Source organism: Strix uralensis, chromosome 28 (genome assembly GCF_047716275.1).
Source record: "Strix uralensis isolate ZFMK-TIS-50842 chromosome 28, bStrUra1, whole genome shotgun sequence".
Lineage (NCBI taxonomy): Eukaryota > Metazoa > Chordata > Aves > Strigiformes > Strigidae > Strix > Strix uralensis.
Window position 1 is genome coordinate 1162049 of NC_133999.1, and position 14134 is coordinate 1176182.

A 14134-nucleotide genomic window follows, 5' to 3' on the forward strand; every position below is an offset into this window, starting at 1 on the left:
CACCCAAAAGAGTTAAAGCCTTTATTTTTAAACTGGCTTCCAGTTTGTGGGGGGAAAAAAAAAATACAGTTTGGACAGAAGCCCGAATTTCAGTCTTCCATGCAGTAGTCTTGTAACAACACCCTCCCTGGGGCTGGGGGCTGTTGGTTACAGTCGGCCCCCCCCAGCTGAGCAGAAGCGGGGGTGCTGCTGTTCCCTGTGTACGTACAGCGGGCAGGGCCAGCTACAGCCCGCTCTCGCTGCTGAGGGACTGTTACAACAAGCGGCCAGCACAACGCTGGCTCCTGCAGGGAGCTACACCGGAAAAGTCACTGAAGCCTCGGGGAGCTGCCCCCAACCAGCACAACACCTGCCCGAGCGGCGCCGCCGGTGGAGCGCGAGTCGGCAGCAGGTAGCAAGTCCCCGGGACGCCTCCCCCAGGAGCGGCCTTGGCTTCAGCTTGTTTGCTCGTTGGTGCTTGCTCCGAGGGGTGCGTGTTCCTCGAGAATAAAAACCACTTGGCTGGGTCCCCGTGCGTGGTTTGCGAGCGCGCTGCAGCGCCGCTGCGTTTAGGGCTCCCAGGGGGGGCTGCGCCGACCGTCCACCTCCGTCTCCACGTGATAGAGCACGTCGGCCAGCGTGTGCTCCACCACCGCCCCCCAGCCCATGTCGCTCATCTGCGCGGGGAAGGGAGGAGGGGACAGGCTCAGGACCAGGAGGGACTGGCCCTGTTCTACGGGCCAGGACTGCTTCCCTCCTGAAAACATGAGTGGGGGGAAAAAAACTTCCAAGTGTTCCCTTAAACCAGAATTCAGCCCTCTTACTGATAGAAGAGGCTAAACCAGGCAAGAACAGGGACTTTCTCTGTCAAGAGGAACAAGACTAGTTAAAATTTAGCTAAGGTATTTGTTAGGCTAATACCCTTAAATAATTTTAAATACAGTCCTTTTGGCTACACTACCCGAGTACAAAGAAGTGGATGGATAGAGCCTTGGTATAAATCAACACCCACCACCTTTGGTTTAAATGCTTAAAGGGGGCAGGGGGGAGAAGCTCCAGTTATTACTCACCGGACGGTAAGTGATATCTCTGGGTGGATACTTGAAATACGGCCCAAAGTTTATAGAAACCTGTGGAAGACGCAGTTGTCATGAGATCCAGAAAAACAGGCAAAGTGCTTTAGTCTTGGGTCCTCGCCCCCTCCTGAGCTTACCTACACCCCGTGCAAGCCCACGGGAACATCCTGGGCAGGGAAGGAGCGTTCGCTCGGTGGTCTGATGAAGTCACATCACCCAAGTGACCTGCAGCCTCGTCCCAGTGTCACTTCACTAAAGTAATTCCCACTTTCCCTTCCCTGACACACTCCACACGTTGCTAAAACCACGATGGACTTAGGAACCACGTTACTTACCGTGCAGCCTTTGTACAAAGAGATAGCGGGGAAATAAACACCTTCAAAGATGTCTTTAAAGGCAATTCCTTGGCTGGCACCGTTCTTGAAGAATATTATCTGAGAAAAAAAGTGAAGAGGTTTCTTCCACTGATGCCAACACGATCACGACCTTACTCGTGGGTGACACCACGACCCTCGAGGCGGCTCAGCCTACGCTGCCCTTACCCCGACGCCAGACCACGAGTTTGGTGGCAGCAATAATGTTACAAGCAAAGGGCGCAGCTGGTTCGTTAGCTTCATGTTTATTGCTTTAATAAAAGCATTCCTGGTTTTGGTGAGGAACTAATGATCGGCCTCCCTTTGTGCTCGTTAAATGGAAGCAATTAATACACACAATAAGCTGGTCTCAGCAGGCTCTCCACTCCTCCTAAGCTCTGCATCCTCCACCTACCACTCACCTGGCTCCCTGGTGCTTGCTTTAGGCTCTTCTCTGCTTTGTCCACAAAGTCCTTCTCTTCAAAGTACAGGTAGCTTTTGAATTTGATCAGAGCCTGGAATATCAGAAAACAGCCACTTCAGAAACAAGCCAGAAAGAGAGTTACCTTTAGCGACAGACTAGAGGGCGGGAGGCCTACAGGAGCCCTGCGCTGGGACGGGGGGGCCTGTCACGTCAGAGCCCCCGTGCAGAGCGATTCACACACCTCAACTATTTGAGAACCAGGAGGGGAAGAGAAGATGAAACGAGATGGGGGCAATCTCACTCAGCAGTCCAGGCAGAGCCTTCCCTGCAGAACCCCGGGGGGGGTTCTGGGTGTTTTGTTTTCCTGAGATCAATGAGATCCACGCTTTGGACCTCTCCACAATGGGCCACAGCGGTGCCCGGAGGTAGGATGGGAAGGATGGGCTCAAAGGGGGCAGAAGTGAGGCCACAGCAACCCGTTTGCCACCCAGCCAACGCTTAACCCAGTCGTGGACTCCACACCTCACCTTATCTTTGTAAGTGTCAGGCAGCGATTTGGCAGTCTCGGTATCTTCTGGCAGGCTGATGTAAAATCCCAGAATGTCACCCTGTCCGTAGCCAGATGAATAGTGTTTCCCTATCGACTGGTGAAACTTTGTTCCCTTTTTGCTGCGCCAGGAGTAACTGAACTTGTCATATCCCAGGGGTGCCTGGAGGTTCCCTGCGGAGACCAACGTTTCTTTGTGAACACAGAGCGCAGCAGGAGCAGCCTTGCCTGTCCCGCTTCATGGTTTGGAACAGTAATGCTGTGCAGTTAAATAAAACTGCTGTTAGTGCAAATGCGTTGACTACAGCGAGACCAAGAGTGCAACAGCATAAAGGCTCCACCCATAGGGCAGTTCCGCAGGGTTTAGATCCCCTTCAGAAAGAGCTTCCCCTTAAGAAAAGCAGCGACAAAGCCGTCAAGCTGAACATGACTTACCCTCCTCAGGTCTAAATTACTGGCGAAAGGATTACAGGAACCAGCTGGAATCCACTGCTAAGAAATATTTGGTAAAATTATTTACCTAATGGCTGTGACCAGCCTAATCTGGCAGCTGTGTCCGGAGGCATCTCGTCCATGGATATTTCAAAGTACCACGCTCCTTTCCGCACCCCGTGCGAGGCTCGTACCATGGAATAGCCCTTCTCGCCGATCACGGTCAGTCTGTCGTCAGAAATCTTTAACTGCGGAGCTGCGGTGACAAGAGAAGACGGCACGAGCGGTTCGTTTGCCATTTCTAACGCGCGGCCGTGTCAGAAGGCAAGTGAACACACAGCAGATTTAACATTTGCAGCTCTTACAGCCGGGACGTGCGAAACGCCGGTAGCGGGAGGTTCCCGAGGACGCCCCTCGGGAGAGGAGCTGGCCGTACAGCCCACGCACACCCCGCAAGCGCTGTACCTCGGTCGTGCAGCGCCAGGAGGACTCGCTCGTACAGGCAGGCTCTGTAGAGGTCCCCAGGAATTGGCTTTCCTGCCCAACAGTCCAGCTCCAGTTTCTCTGGGTCAGGCGCGTGGGGGTCGGGCTCAGCCAGGATGTAGCGATATCCATCTTTGTTAAAGGGGTGTTCCAAGGGATACCCGTGGGGTGGTAAACGCTGAGCGGAAAACAACGGGTCACTGTGAAACACAGAAACTACAGGTTGGCACCTCACGGTGGCTACGGGTCAGTCACAACACACCCCAGACCCAGGACAGCCTCTTACAGAGCCGTGCCCGCAGCGCTCAGGGCCCGCACGGCGCTTCACTTCCAAGCGCCCGTGCGAAAGGGGCGTAGGCTCGTCTATAAAATAAGCATATACTCACCTGTTCCAAATGATTTCTAGCACGTGACCTACCAGTAACATCACATGGTTCTATATGGGCATGATTCCCCACAAATCTACTAAGGGCAGAGGCGTGTGGCCGCTTAAGGCATCAGAAGCAAAGTCGAGCCGTCCCTCGCGGTGCCTCCGCGGCAGCTGTCCTCGTACCTTCTGGTTTTCTTGGCCGTTCCCGTGGTCCCTCCATCCTGCTGCTTGCGCTTCGCTCCCCGCCCCTTCCCGCTGCCGCCGGCTGCGATTCCCCCTGAACACAGAGACAGCGGCCGTGAAGCGGCTGACGACCAGAGAGAGCCCGTGAGCACGGAATCTCCACAAACAGGAAGGGGCAGAAGCAGCCAAATTAAACCAGTTCATGAGCTCCGGTACCTTCCTGCACAGTCACACGTGAAACACTTTATTGGAAGTGGGCAGAGCAAAATCCAGAACTTGCGAGGCTTCTAGTCAACTTCTGAAACGTCTGAATTTAGAGCGGGAGCTAAGTGAGATTTATCAACAGAATGAGCTCAGCTCAAGCTCTTAAGGTGAGAATTAAGAATCTTTTCTGTCATCAGAAGACCTACAGACAGCAGCGTGGGGATCCACATCAAGAGCATTACTGTTTGCTTTCATGGAGATTCCAGTCACAGTTCAAATTTATTTCTGCAAAAGTAGCAGAAAACCCAACCCACAGCACACACCATCTGATTTTAAGCAAAGTCATCACCCCAGTGACACGCTGTGCTGGAGAAACACTCCGACAGCAATAAGCATTTAACATTAATTTTCATCTATAAAATAAAAAAATACACCTAAGTTGAGGAAAAATGAAAAGCAAGGGAGGTGTTTCTCTTCAGTATTACCAAAGTCAGTGCCACGACTGAGCAGCGTTCCATTTCGTATTGCAGCACCCGATTTTTACTCATAAATAAAACTAGAGCGTAGGAAAAATTACATGTCAAATGTAATCAAACTAATATCAGTGTAACGTTTTAATACATTAAACTGCATAGGCATTTAGTAATCATCATTACACTATTTCAGAAAATCACTGTTGATTTACAAAGAAAACCACAGAATTTTTGTGTACTGTAGATAAACACCTTCACGAACTGCAGACTGTGTCGTAACTAAAACCAGTCAGCTTTTAATTTATCAGCGTTCCCTTACGGTGTAAAGCCACCGAAGGAATACCATATTCTGCACAAACATGACATGATCTCAGCTGCACTGGCTAGTTTTAGTGCAGATAAGTATTTAGGCTCTCCAGTTTGTCATCACTTACTTGCCTAAAAACACCAAAATCACAATATCGTATCAGCTCACAGACTCAGACCACTTATTTAGGCATTAGAACTACAACAATATCAGGTCAAATCATACAAAGTGTAGCACATACGTAAGTGAAAATAAAACTTTAAACCAGTCAAGTGGGGCAGAATATGATATTTAAAAGCTTCTAACTGCTAAAGATTAAGAAGTGGAATTGTTGTTTTGTACTACAGTATTATTGCAATCACACCAGGGCACGCTTTCGGGTTTTAATTGACTTTAGCTTCTAAGATAACTGAGCAAGAAAGCTTTGCAAACAATAATACTTAAGTTTTAGAAGCTGAAAGGTAAATATTCACCTCCCAAAGAGGCTCCACCTGTAAGAACAGAAGTGGCACCACATATTTGTCAAATCTTCCAGAAATTAAATAAAAAGCAACCAGTGCATAAAACGGAGACAACGCAGCCTTAGATATCTACAACCCTGTTCTAAGAAGCCCCAAACACCTCCTGTTAGGTACCACCTGAACGCGTTTAACAGAGCAGTGGAGCCTCGCGCACCAAGAAATCTCATCGGCAGTTAATATTACTGGTAAGGTCCCCACCAGCGGGACCCCTATCAGGAATCTCAGCGAGCTACGGGAAGTCGTCAGCACAGCCGTCACTCCCCCAAAACGAACAACAGCCAAACGCCAAGCTGTGATTATGAAGAATAACAGATACCTTCCCCAACTTCTTTCAAATCTCCGAGTGAGGGAAACAGGAAATTGGAATAATACAAGTACGTAAATTAAAATCATTATGGAAGAAAACCGACAAGCTCAGCTTTCCTGCAAACATCTTGATTTAGCTGGCCACCCTGAAGAAAAAAATTTGAACCTTCACAAGAAGGTAAAATTAATCGATCTCTACAGAAAGGCGCAGTGAGACCGGCTGAACGTGCTGGGAACACAATACACATAAGCTCAGCTCACGAGAGGTTTAACCGCAGCATCTCAACTGATGTAACCGCACAGACACCCAGCTACAGGGCTGGGAAAATCCAGCCTAGTCCCAAATATTCACAAGCCACCTGATTAAAGAACTTGCCGTTTAAGTTTCCGCTGGTGGATACAGCATTGTTCTGTTTCTGGTTGTCATACGCAGGACCAATATTGGCAAGATCCTGAAAGAGATAAAAAGAATCTGCAGTTAGACTCGGTCAGACTCACCACTCAGAGCCTGAACACGGCACTTGCAGGCGCCGGAGGCTCCAACACATCGCTCAGCACAACATGGGCTCACGGTGTGACCTGGCTCAGGTGACTGAGCAACAGGCACCCGCAAAAAGGACCCGCTCCCTCCTCGCAGCTCCCCGCAGCACGCTTCACCTCCAGCTCTAATTACGTACTTGGTCTAGAAGCCCAAACTTGGGGTAATCTTCTTCTGGGTCTTTACTCCCTGGGTCCGGATGCTCTTTCACCAAGAACACATCCCTTTCTTTGCACTACAGCAGAGGAGGAGTTTAAGTTACACAGGGTAAGATCATATCAAGTTCATTAACAAGTGTTTAAATCATAGTATTTACTATTAGTATGTGTATCAACTACGTAAGAAACATTAGAATCTTCACCATTTAGCTCTAAGTCAGACCTCAGCAAACAAATGTACCACTCGCAGAAAATCCTCCACAAATTTCACTCCAAATACTTACCATAGTTTTGACAATATTATTAGGCCAAGTCATTTTCCCAGGTCTCTGTCGTGTTGTCATACACTCCCAGTATTTATCAATAAATGGGATAATGTCCTGTAAAAAAAGATTGAGTCTTGACAATGCGGGCCCGAAAGCCTCGCTGCCAATATTTGAACTTGCCCTTCACTGGAATTGCAGCTTACGTAAACGCGTGACGATTTTTACAACAGCCATACCTTATCTTTTGAGAACATAGTTTTCGGGTGCTCATCTTGTGTCCTCGACTGCCACGTTAAGTTGGCCAGAGCACTAAGGCACATTTCCTTGAGATCTTAAAAACAAAAATATGCCAGAGCTCGAGTTACGCTTCACAGGGAAGATCAAACACACGCCCACGTGGGCCGCACCCACGCTATCTCGGGCAACAGCAAAACCCTCACAAGTCCTGGCCTATCCCAGCAGCCCTCACCAAACAGAAGATTTTCACCCTCTTAATAAGTTATAGCAAACTAGCAAAACATTTATAGAAAAAGCTGTGCGTGCTTTTTGCCAATATGGGATTCTTTTGGTCGTTTTTGAAGAGTTTCAGCAGAACCCTCCCACCGACTTCAGATAAAACGAAGCCTCTACAATTATCTAGCAGAAAATTTCAACAAACGTGCTTCCACACTTACTTGCTTGTTTTCTTAAGAAATACGTGTTCCCACTGTGATGGCAAACGTTGCAATGGAAGCTGTAGTTGGTCATGAAAGGCAGACAGGATCTGGAAAAGAGCACATCGATTTGTAAGTGCTGGTGTACACCTCACTACATCAGGTTAAGAAATTAATTATTCTTTACTAGATTGGGTTAAGAAATTAATTATTCCAGGCAAAGAAACTAATTATTCTCTTTCTCTCCAAACCCAGAAACATCTTCACAGGTTCAATGGTATTTTCATCAAAATAGATTTACCCTGGGCATCAAGAAAAGCCACAAAGCTCTTAAGAAAAATGTAAGCAAGCCAAGTGTCATCTTGGTTTAGAGAAGACCTGAAATTCATTCAGTAAAGTAAGAGACAACGACACAGAAGATCTGGGCAAGGAGCTCCGAGTCAATTATTTTAACGGGAAGTCGACAGTACTTTTTAGAGACAAAATACAACCAAAAACGTTAAGTTTTTAATAAGTCTAAGGTCAGTCCCACATAGGTTCTGGAAAGAAAGCTGAATTTTCTTTTCACTTACAGGAAGATTTTTTGTTCACACCAATTGAAAGTGTCTGTTGAAGCCCCCTCTGCTTTTCAAATAACATTTACAGGCCTCTAAGGCACAAAGTCCAAGGCTGGCTCTGACAGTCCTGAGGTCAGGACAAAGATTATTTTTAAAGCCAAAACGTACAAACACAAACACTTTTTGCTGTGCCGAGTGAAGCTGTTGTTAGTCACTGAACTCGCTGGTTTCCTAGTGCCCAGGGGCCTGGGCAGGGTCCTGGTCCTTGAGAATTTACACTCCAAATACTCCCATTTTTGCTAACCAAAGTTTCAGGCCCAGCATTAAGCAGAGCTTACGCACGTGGTATCGATGCCGAAGGTGTCTGCCGTGAACCACTTGGTACAAATCCCACACTGCAGCTCTATCTCCCCAAGCTGCCGCCCGTTCTCTTCATCCACTGAGCCTGCCTGAGCGTCCAAGGCTTCGGAGTTGTCCCCGCCAGCTTCCTACAACCAGAGCAGAGCAGCAGACTTGGGGCTGGCTTAAAGACTGACTGAATCAGAGAGGAAAGAAGCTTTGTGCAGTAACCTGTCAAGAGAGGTGAACTTAGAGGAAATACTTTTTTTTTTCCCCCCCTAAAACACAGCCATGCTGAGTGAGCTGGAACTATTCTGTAGATTCAGTTAGAACTAGTCAGATGGGTGAGGATTTAATTTCCAAATTATTTCTTCAAGGAACTAAAACTAGAACTAGCAGGATGGAAAGTCCTCATCTGAGCCACAGGAACGTGTTCAGATCTTGTTTTTTGAATAACTACCTTCTCGCCTTCTAGATCTTCGTCTTACCCCTGACTTAGTAATCTTGGAAAACTGAGGATGCTTATTAGTCCTGACACGTCAGGCATGGCCAGACATCTACTTGTTAAATAGAAACATTTTATCTGCTGAAAAAAATTCTCTATACTTGCTCTTCTTCTAGACTACGTACACCTGTGGCTATCTCACACCTCTGCATCTCCCCTGTCACCTGTACATCGCTACCAAGTAAGAATCCTTTGGGAAAACGTGCTGGTGGTGAGGGAAAAAACCAACCAAACAAGAAAACAAACCAATGGCTGAAGGAAGAGGGCTACAATCTGATGAAGAGGTGGCCCGAGGATAAGCCTCAACCTCAGCCTACAAAGACCCCCAGGGGGGAAGGCCGGCGGGGCAGTGTCCCCCCCAGGAGGCTGCACCCTCACAGCCTCCACCCGCCCCGCAGAGCTCACCCCGCGGGCTGGGCCAGCGAGCCCCGGCTGCCCGCAGCCACCTACCAGGGCAGCCACCTACCAGGGCGTCCTTCCCGTTGGCAGACTCCGTGTCCAGAGCTGTGGTGACATCGACCAGGGCGGCATCTCCCCTGCCAGAGCAGAACTGAGATCCAGAGAGGGGCCTGGGGACCTGTGCTGGGGCACAGCCCGGCCCGGGCTCTGGGGGGGACTGGGGGGGGCCCTGGGGCCTACTGTGGACTTGGTGGGGGGGGCCTGGCCCAGACTGAGGAAACCCCAGCCTGGACTGGGGGGGCCCCAGGGCCTCGTGTGGACTGGAGAGGCGGGGGCCTGGCCCGGAATGGGGGGGCCCCGGGGCCTCTGGGCACCCCCGGTGTCCCTGGGGCAGAAGGACCACCCGGACCCCTACAGCTCCCCGGGGGAGGGTGCAGGGACCCCGCTCGGTACCCCCATGGTTTCCAGGGTAACGGGAGAGGCGGGAGAGGCCCCCCCCTAACCCTCAGGGTCCTCAGGGCCGGGGGGGGTGCGGGGGGAGCCCGGTCCCGCGGGCAGGGAGGGGCCTACCCGGTCTCGGCGTCGGTAGCGCCCGGCTCCGGCGGGGCCGGAGGCTCCGCGGCGGGAGGCTCCGGGGCGGGCTCCGCTCCCTCGGGCGCGGGAGGAACGACCCCGGCCACGGCCGCCGCCGGCGCTGCCGCCATTTCCCCCGCGGCCGCCGCTCTCGCGAGAAGACGCCGCTCTCGCGAGACCATCACCCCACCCCCCCGCGCTTTAAAGGGCAACGGCGGCCGGTGGGGCCCAGCGCGGGCGGCGCCACCTGCCGGCGGCCGGCGGGAAGGGCCGGGCCGTGACGTCACCCCGCCCGGCCATGACGTCACGCAGGGGGAGCCTAGCAGCAAAGGCGCGAAGCTGACTTGGGGGGGGAACAACCCCCGCGCCAGCACTTGTCCCCGCTGGGAGCAGGTGCCCCCCCCCGTCCCCCTCTCTGACACCGGCCCCACGCCGCAGGGGGGGGACCCTGAGTGAAGATTTTGCACGTTTCTCCCCCAAAAGAAGCGTGGCCTCACCAGCTGCCGCTCTGCCAAACCCTCCCCAGCGGGGCCCCCCCATCTCGGCTCCTCGCACCTCCCCGGGGGCCGGGCACAGCCGTGCCGGGGGGGACGCGCAGCCCCATGTCCCCACGGCCACTCGCGCTCCCGCTGCAGCAATAAAGGTTCATCATGGCAGGAGGGGTCACCTGTCACATCCCTCTGCCTGCCCGGCAGCACCCCCGGACCAGCAGCGCCCCCGGACCAGCCACATCAGGCCCCCCAAAGATGGACTTTGGGCAAAGCCCACCCAGGGATGGTGCCATCCCCCCCGCACTGGCATCCCCCCACCCCAGCACCCAGCAGCCCCCTTGTCCTGTGCCCTGTGGGGAGGGGTGGGGGGTGCTCAGCACCCTCTGCTCTGGTCCTGCTCCGGGCGGCGCTGGGAGACGGGGAAACGAAGATGGGGGCAGAGCCCCTGCCCAGACGGGGGTGGTGTCCACAGGAACCCCAGGTCCTGGTCCCTTCTCCAAGGAGCGGGACAGGATGGCTGGGGAGAGGGTGCTGGGGCCACCCATCCCCAGGGGTCCCAGGCGCCGGGCAGTGCAGGGTGCTGGGGACAGCGGTGTCCCCGCACAGCGAGGGGGTGGCCGCCCCCCCCGGCAGGGCAGGGCTGGAGAGAGCTGGCGGTGGGGACGAGCCCAGGAGGGATGGATGGAGAGAGGGACGGGGAGAGGGAGATGGAGGGATGGGCAGGGCTGGAGGCAGGGGGGGAAGATGGGGAGAAGGGAGGAGGGAGAAAAGAAGGGACAGGGGAGATGGAAATGGGGAGGGATGGCGGGGGGCAGCTGGGGGTGGAGGGGACGGAGGCTGGAGATAGGGACGGAGGGAGGGAGGGGGCCGGGGCCGCGGGGAGGGGGCTGCCGGGGCCGCCCGGGGCGGCGCTCGGGGCCGCGGTACAAATAGGGCGGCTGCGGGCGGCCCCTGCAGCCATGCGGGACCCGCTGCGCTCCGCGCCCGCGCTGGCGCTCTGCGCCCTCGCCCTGCTCCGCCTGGGCTGCGCACCCACCCGCGCACCCACCCGGGCACCCACCCGGGCACCGACCATCGCACCAACCCACGCACCGGCTCCCGCACCCACCCGCGCCGCGCCCCGCGCCCCCCCGCGCTGCCCCCCGCTGATGCTGCAGCTGCTCCGCGCCCCTCCCGCCCCGCTCCGCGCCGCCGCCGCCGCCGCCCTCAGCCTCTCCCCGCACGGTGAGTGGGGCCGCGGCCCCGAGCATGCCTGTCCCGGGACCCGCACCGTCCCCGGGACCCGCACCATTCCCGAGCATCCCGGGACCGGCACCGTCCCCGAGCATCCCTCTCCCCGGGACAGGCACCTTCCCCGAGCACCCCTGTCCCGGGACGGGCAGTGCCGATGCTCTCGCCGGCTCTCGGGCACGGGGTGCATGTGGGTGCTTTCCGCGCCGCTCGGGCTCCGTCCGACACCGGCCTCACTGTGCCCCGTCCTTCCAGGCTCGCTGCAGAACGGCTCCCGCTGGGCGCTCGCCTTCGACATGTCGTCCCTCTCCAGCAGCCAGGAGGTGAGTCTGGCCCAGCTCCGTGTCCTCTCCCCGGCCCGCGACGTCTCCCTGGACATCTACCACAGCCGGCGGCAGCGGTGCTGGGGCGACGGGGCCTGCGCCCCCCAGCTCTTCCTGGGCACCGTGGCCGGCAGCGCCGCTTCCACCCAGGCCTCCTGGAAAGTCTTCGAGGTCACCAGCCTGCTCCGGTCCTGGCTCCACCAAGCTGTGGCCCCTGGGCACCACGGTCCCACGGGAAGGGAGGCAACCGGATCGGCCGCCCCGGCCACCACCACGATGCGCTTGCCCACCTCGAGTGACACTGGCCACAGTGAGCCAGCCCTGCCCCAGGACGTGATGGACAGAGTCCTGCTGCTCGTCTTCTCCAAGGACAAGTCTCCGGGAGGCCACAGCCTCATCAGGACAGCCGAGTCCTCCAAGCATGTCATGCGTGACAGCGGCTCCCAGGGCGCGGGGACCCGCCGGCACCGCAGGAACAGGAAGGAGAAGCAAAGGATCAAAGCAAGCGACGCTGCCGCTGCCGTCCCGGGGGAGGAGGGCAGGTCCTTGTGCAGGAGGGTGGACATGATGGTGGACTTCGAGCAGACCGGCTGGGGCAGCTGGATCGTCTACCCCAAAAAGTACAACGCCTACCGGTGCGAAGGGCTGTGTCCGTCGCCCGTGGACGAGACCTTCAAGCCCACCAACCACGCTTACATACAGGTAAGAGGGGGCTGCTGCCGCCGCGCCCCCGCGCCCCCCAGCCCACGGCAGGGGCTGACGCTTTGCCCTTCCTGTGTCTCCCCACAGAGTTTGCTGCAGCTCTACAAGCCCAACCAGGTGCCCTGCCCCGCCTGCTCCCCGGTCAGGATGAGTCCCCTCTCCATGCTCTACTACGAGAAGGGCGAAATCGTCGTTCGTCACCACGAGGACATGATCATCGAGGAGTGCGGCTGCAACTGAGGCCAGCTCGTCCCCGCCGGGAAGGGGCACAGCTCTGCCCAGAAAGTGTCCCCGAGGACTGGCTGCCCAACCCACGTCCAACACGCAGACCGGGGCGTCTCTGAAGCCCACGAAGCTCCGGCTGTGCCAGGAGAGGAGTGGGGTGCCCGGGCGTTAGTTCTGTGGCGCTGCACGGCCACTGCACGTGGACGGATCCAGGCTCCGCGCAGGAAAGGCCGTCAGACACCTCCCGGCAGCGCCGGGGTGGTGGGTGCCCGACGGCTGCGTTTATCCAGGAGCCGCAGTGCTGGCGGCCGGGGGCTGGTGCTGCGCCGCAGAGGCAGGAGCTGGGGTGTGGGGCTGGGGCGACACTTTTGCCTGCGACAGGAATCGCCGGTAGCTCCGGGCTCTCGGCGGGACACGGCAGCACTGGTGTCCAGCCACGCTGAGTGTCCGCACCGTCGGGATTTTCAATCTCCCCTGGGGTTTAGGCATTTCTCTTAAGACTTCTATTATATTTCTATTAAAACTCTATCCGATTTGTATCACAATTAAGCCAAGTTAATGCGTCAGCCCAATGTCCAGAGCCCGCAGCAGGGCAGGGGTTTGTCACAGCCCGCTCCTGCCCTGAGCCACGGGGCTGAGTGTGGCCCCGGGAGCGACGGACCCCGGAAAAACCGGCGGGGAGGCAGCGACCTCCATCACACCCGCTCCTCGCCCGGGACCACACAGGCAGAGATGCAACAGATGGACCTGGGGCTCCCGCATCCCTCTCCAAAGCATCCAGGAGCTGGAGAGGGTTTGCACAGGCAAACGGGATGCCCCTGGCAGTAAGGCAGCCCTGCGGTTGGTCTCGGGGGGGGGGGTCTGAGCCCCCCCAAACCCTCCTACCTGGCCTGGACAGGGCTCACACGCTGCTTTCCTCTGTAAAACCACGGCTTTGCTCAGACCTTTTCCACCACTCGCTGGATGGGGCGGTAATGAAAGGGTGATGGTTGTATAATTCATCAATAAATTATATATATTAAAAATACCCGGTAGATTCTGCTGATTTCCACAGCCCGTTTCTGCTGCTGGAAGGTCTGTCAGGATGCAATTCCCCCTGTCTCTCTGCACATCTGCTGCCCCCAGAGGTTCTCCCCGCTCCGGGGTCGTCTCTGGCTGCAGCTGCTCCGTTACCACCCAGTGTTACCAGCAAAACCAGTAACACCCAGAGCGGGTGGGCTGCTACTGGAATTTGCCAGAGCAAGGGGTTCCCCTCGGACGGTGCAAAAGATGCTCAACAGCTCCGTGAACAGGAAAGTTGGTGTGAGATAACGGAGAAGCTGTTCCCACCCTGATGGGGGGTTGCTCAAAAGTGAGCGGGGAAGCACCTGCAGCCTTCGAGGAGAAGGACTAAGGGGATTTTCCGCCTTTATTTCCCCCGTGAGATAAGGGAAGGGCCCTGTTCTCCGTTAGCGATGGATGTGAAGCCCGGGCAGGCAGCTCTCCTTTGGGTCCCCCACCCGAAGCCGGAGAGCTCC

At 55.6% G+C, this 14134-nt stretch overlaps 2 protein-coding genes across 2 annotated transcripts; one reads left to right on the plus strand and one right to left on the minus strand.

The window, feature by feature from the left end:
* Nucleotides 1–7: 7 nt before the first annotated feature.
* ASH2L (ASH2 like, histone lysine methyltransferase complex subunit) lies at nt 8–9793 on the minus strand. Its single transcript, XM_074852403.1, has 16 exons — nt 9644–9793; nt 9141–9210; nt 8173–8318; nt 7295–7383; nt 6857–6951; nt 6639–6734; nt 6336–6431; nt 6035–6110; nt 3848–3941; nt 3277–3494; nt 2900–3067; nt 2360–2553; nt 1831–1923; nt 1391–1489; nt 1050–1109; nt 8–656 (listed from the first exon to the last, which is right to left on the minus strand). The coding sequence occupies exons 1-16, from the start codon at nt 9775–9777 to the stop codon at nt 549–551; spliced, it is 1836 nt and encodes a 611-aa protein (XP_074708504.1). The 5' UTR covers nt 9778–9793; the 3' UTR covers nt 8–548.
* A 1303-nt stretch (nt 9794–11096) lies between these two features.
* Nucleotides 11097–13572, plus strand: NODAL (nodal growth differentiation factor). The gene is made up of 3 exons (XM_074852180.1): nt 11097–11361; nt 11623–12392; nt 12480–13572. Exons 1-3 carry the CDS (start codon nt 11097–11099, stop codon nt 12630–12632), a joined length of 1188 nt encoding a protein of 395 aa, XP_074708281.1. The 3' UTR covers nt 12633–13572.
* The last annotated feature ends 562 nt before the right edge of the window (nt 13573–14134 follow it).

Bases quoted from the DNA above. Each gene is read 5' to 3' on its own strand.
- ASH2L (XM_074852403.1), bottom strand. From the start codon at position 9,777: ATGGCGGCAGCGCCGGCGGCGGCCGTGGCCGGGGTCGTTCCTCCCGCG. The intron at 8,319-9,140 runs GTAGGTGGCTGC...CTCTGGTTGTAG, and splicing joins CCAACGGGAAGGACGCCCTG to GAAGCTGGCGGGGACAACTC. The intron at 3,942-6,034 runs GCAAGTTCTTTA...CTCTGTGTTCAG, and splicing joins CACCAGCGGAAACTTAAACG to GGGGAATCGCAGCCGGCGGC.
- NODAL (XM_074852180.1), top strand. From the start codon at position 11,097: ATGCGGGACCCGCTGCGCTCCGCGCCCGCGCTGGCGCTCTGCGCCCTC. The intron at 11,362-11,622 runs GTGAGTGGGGCC...CCGTCCTTCCAG, and splicing joins CCTCAGCCTCTCCCCGCACG to GCTCGCTGCAGAACGGCTCC. The intron at 12,393-12,479 runs GTAAGAGGGGGC...GTCTCCCCACAG, and splicing joins CCAACCACGCTTACATACAG to AGTTTGCTGCAGCTCTACAA.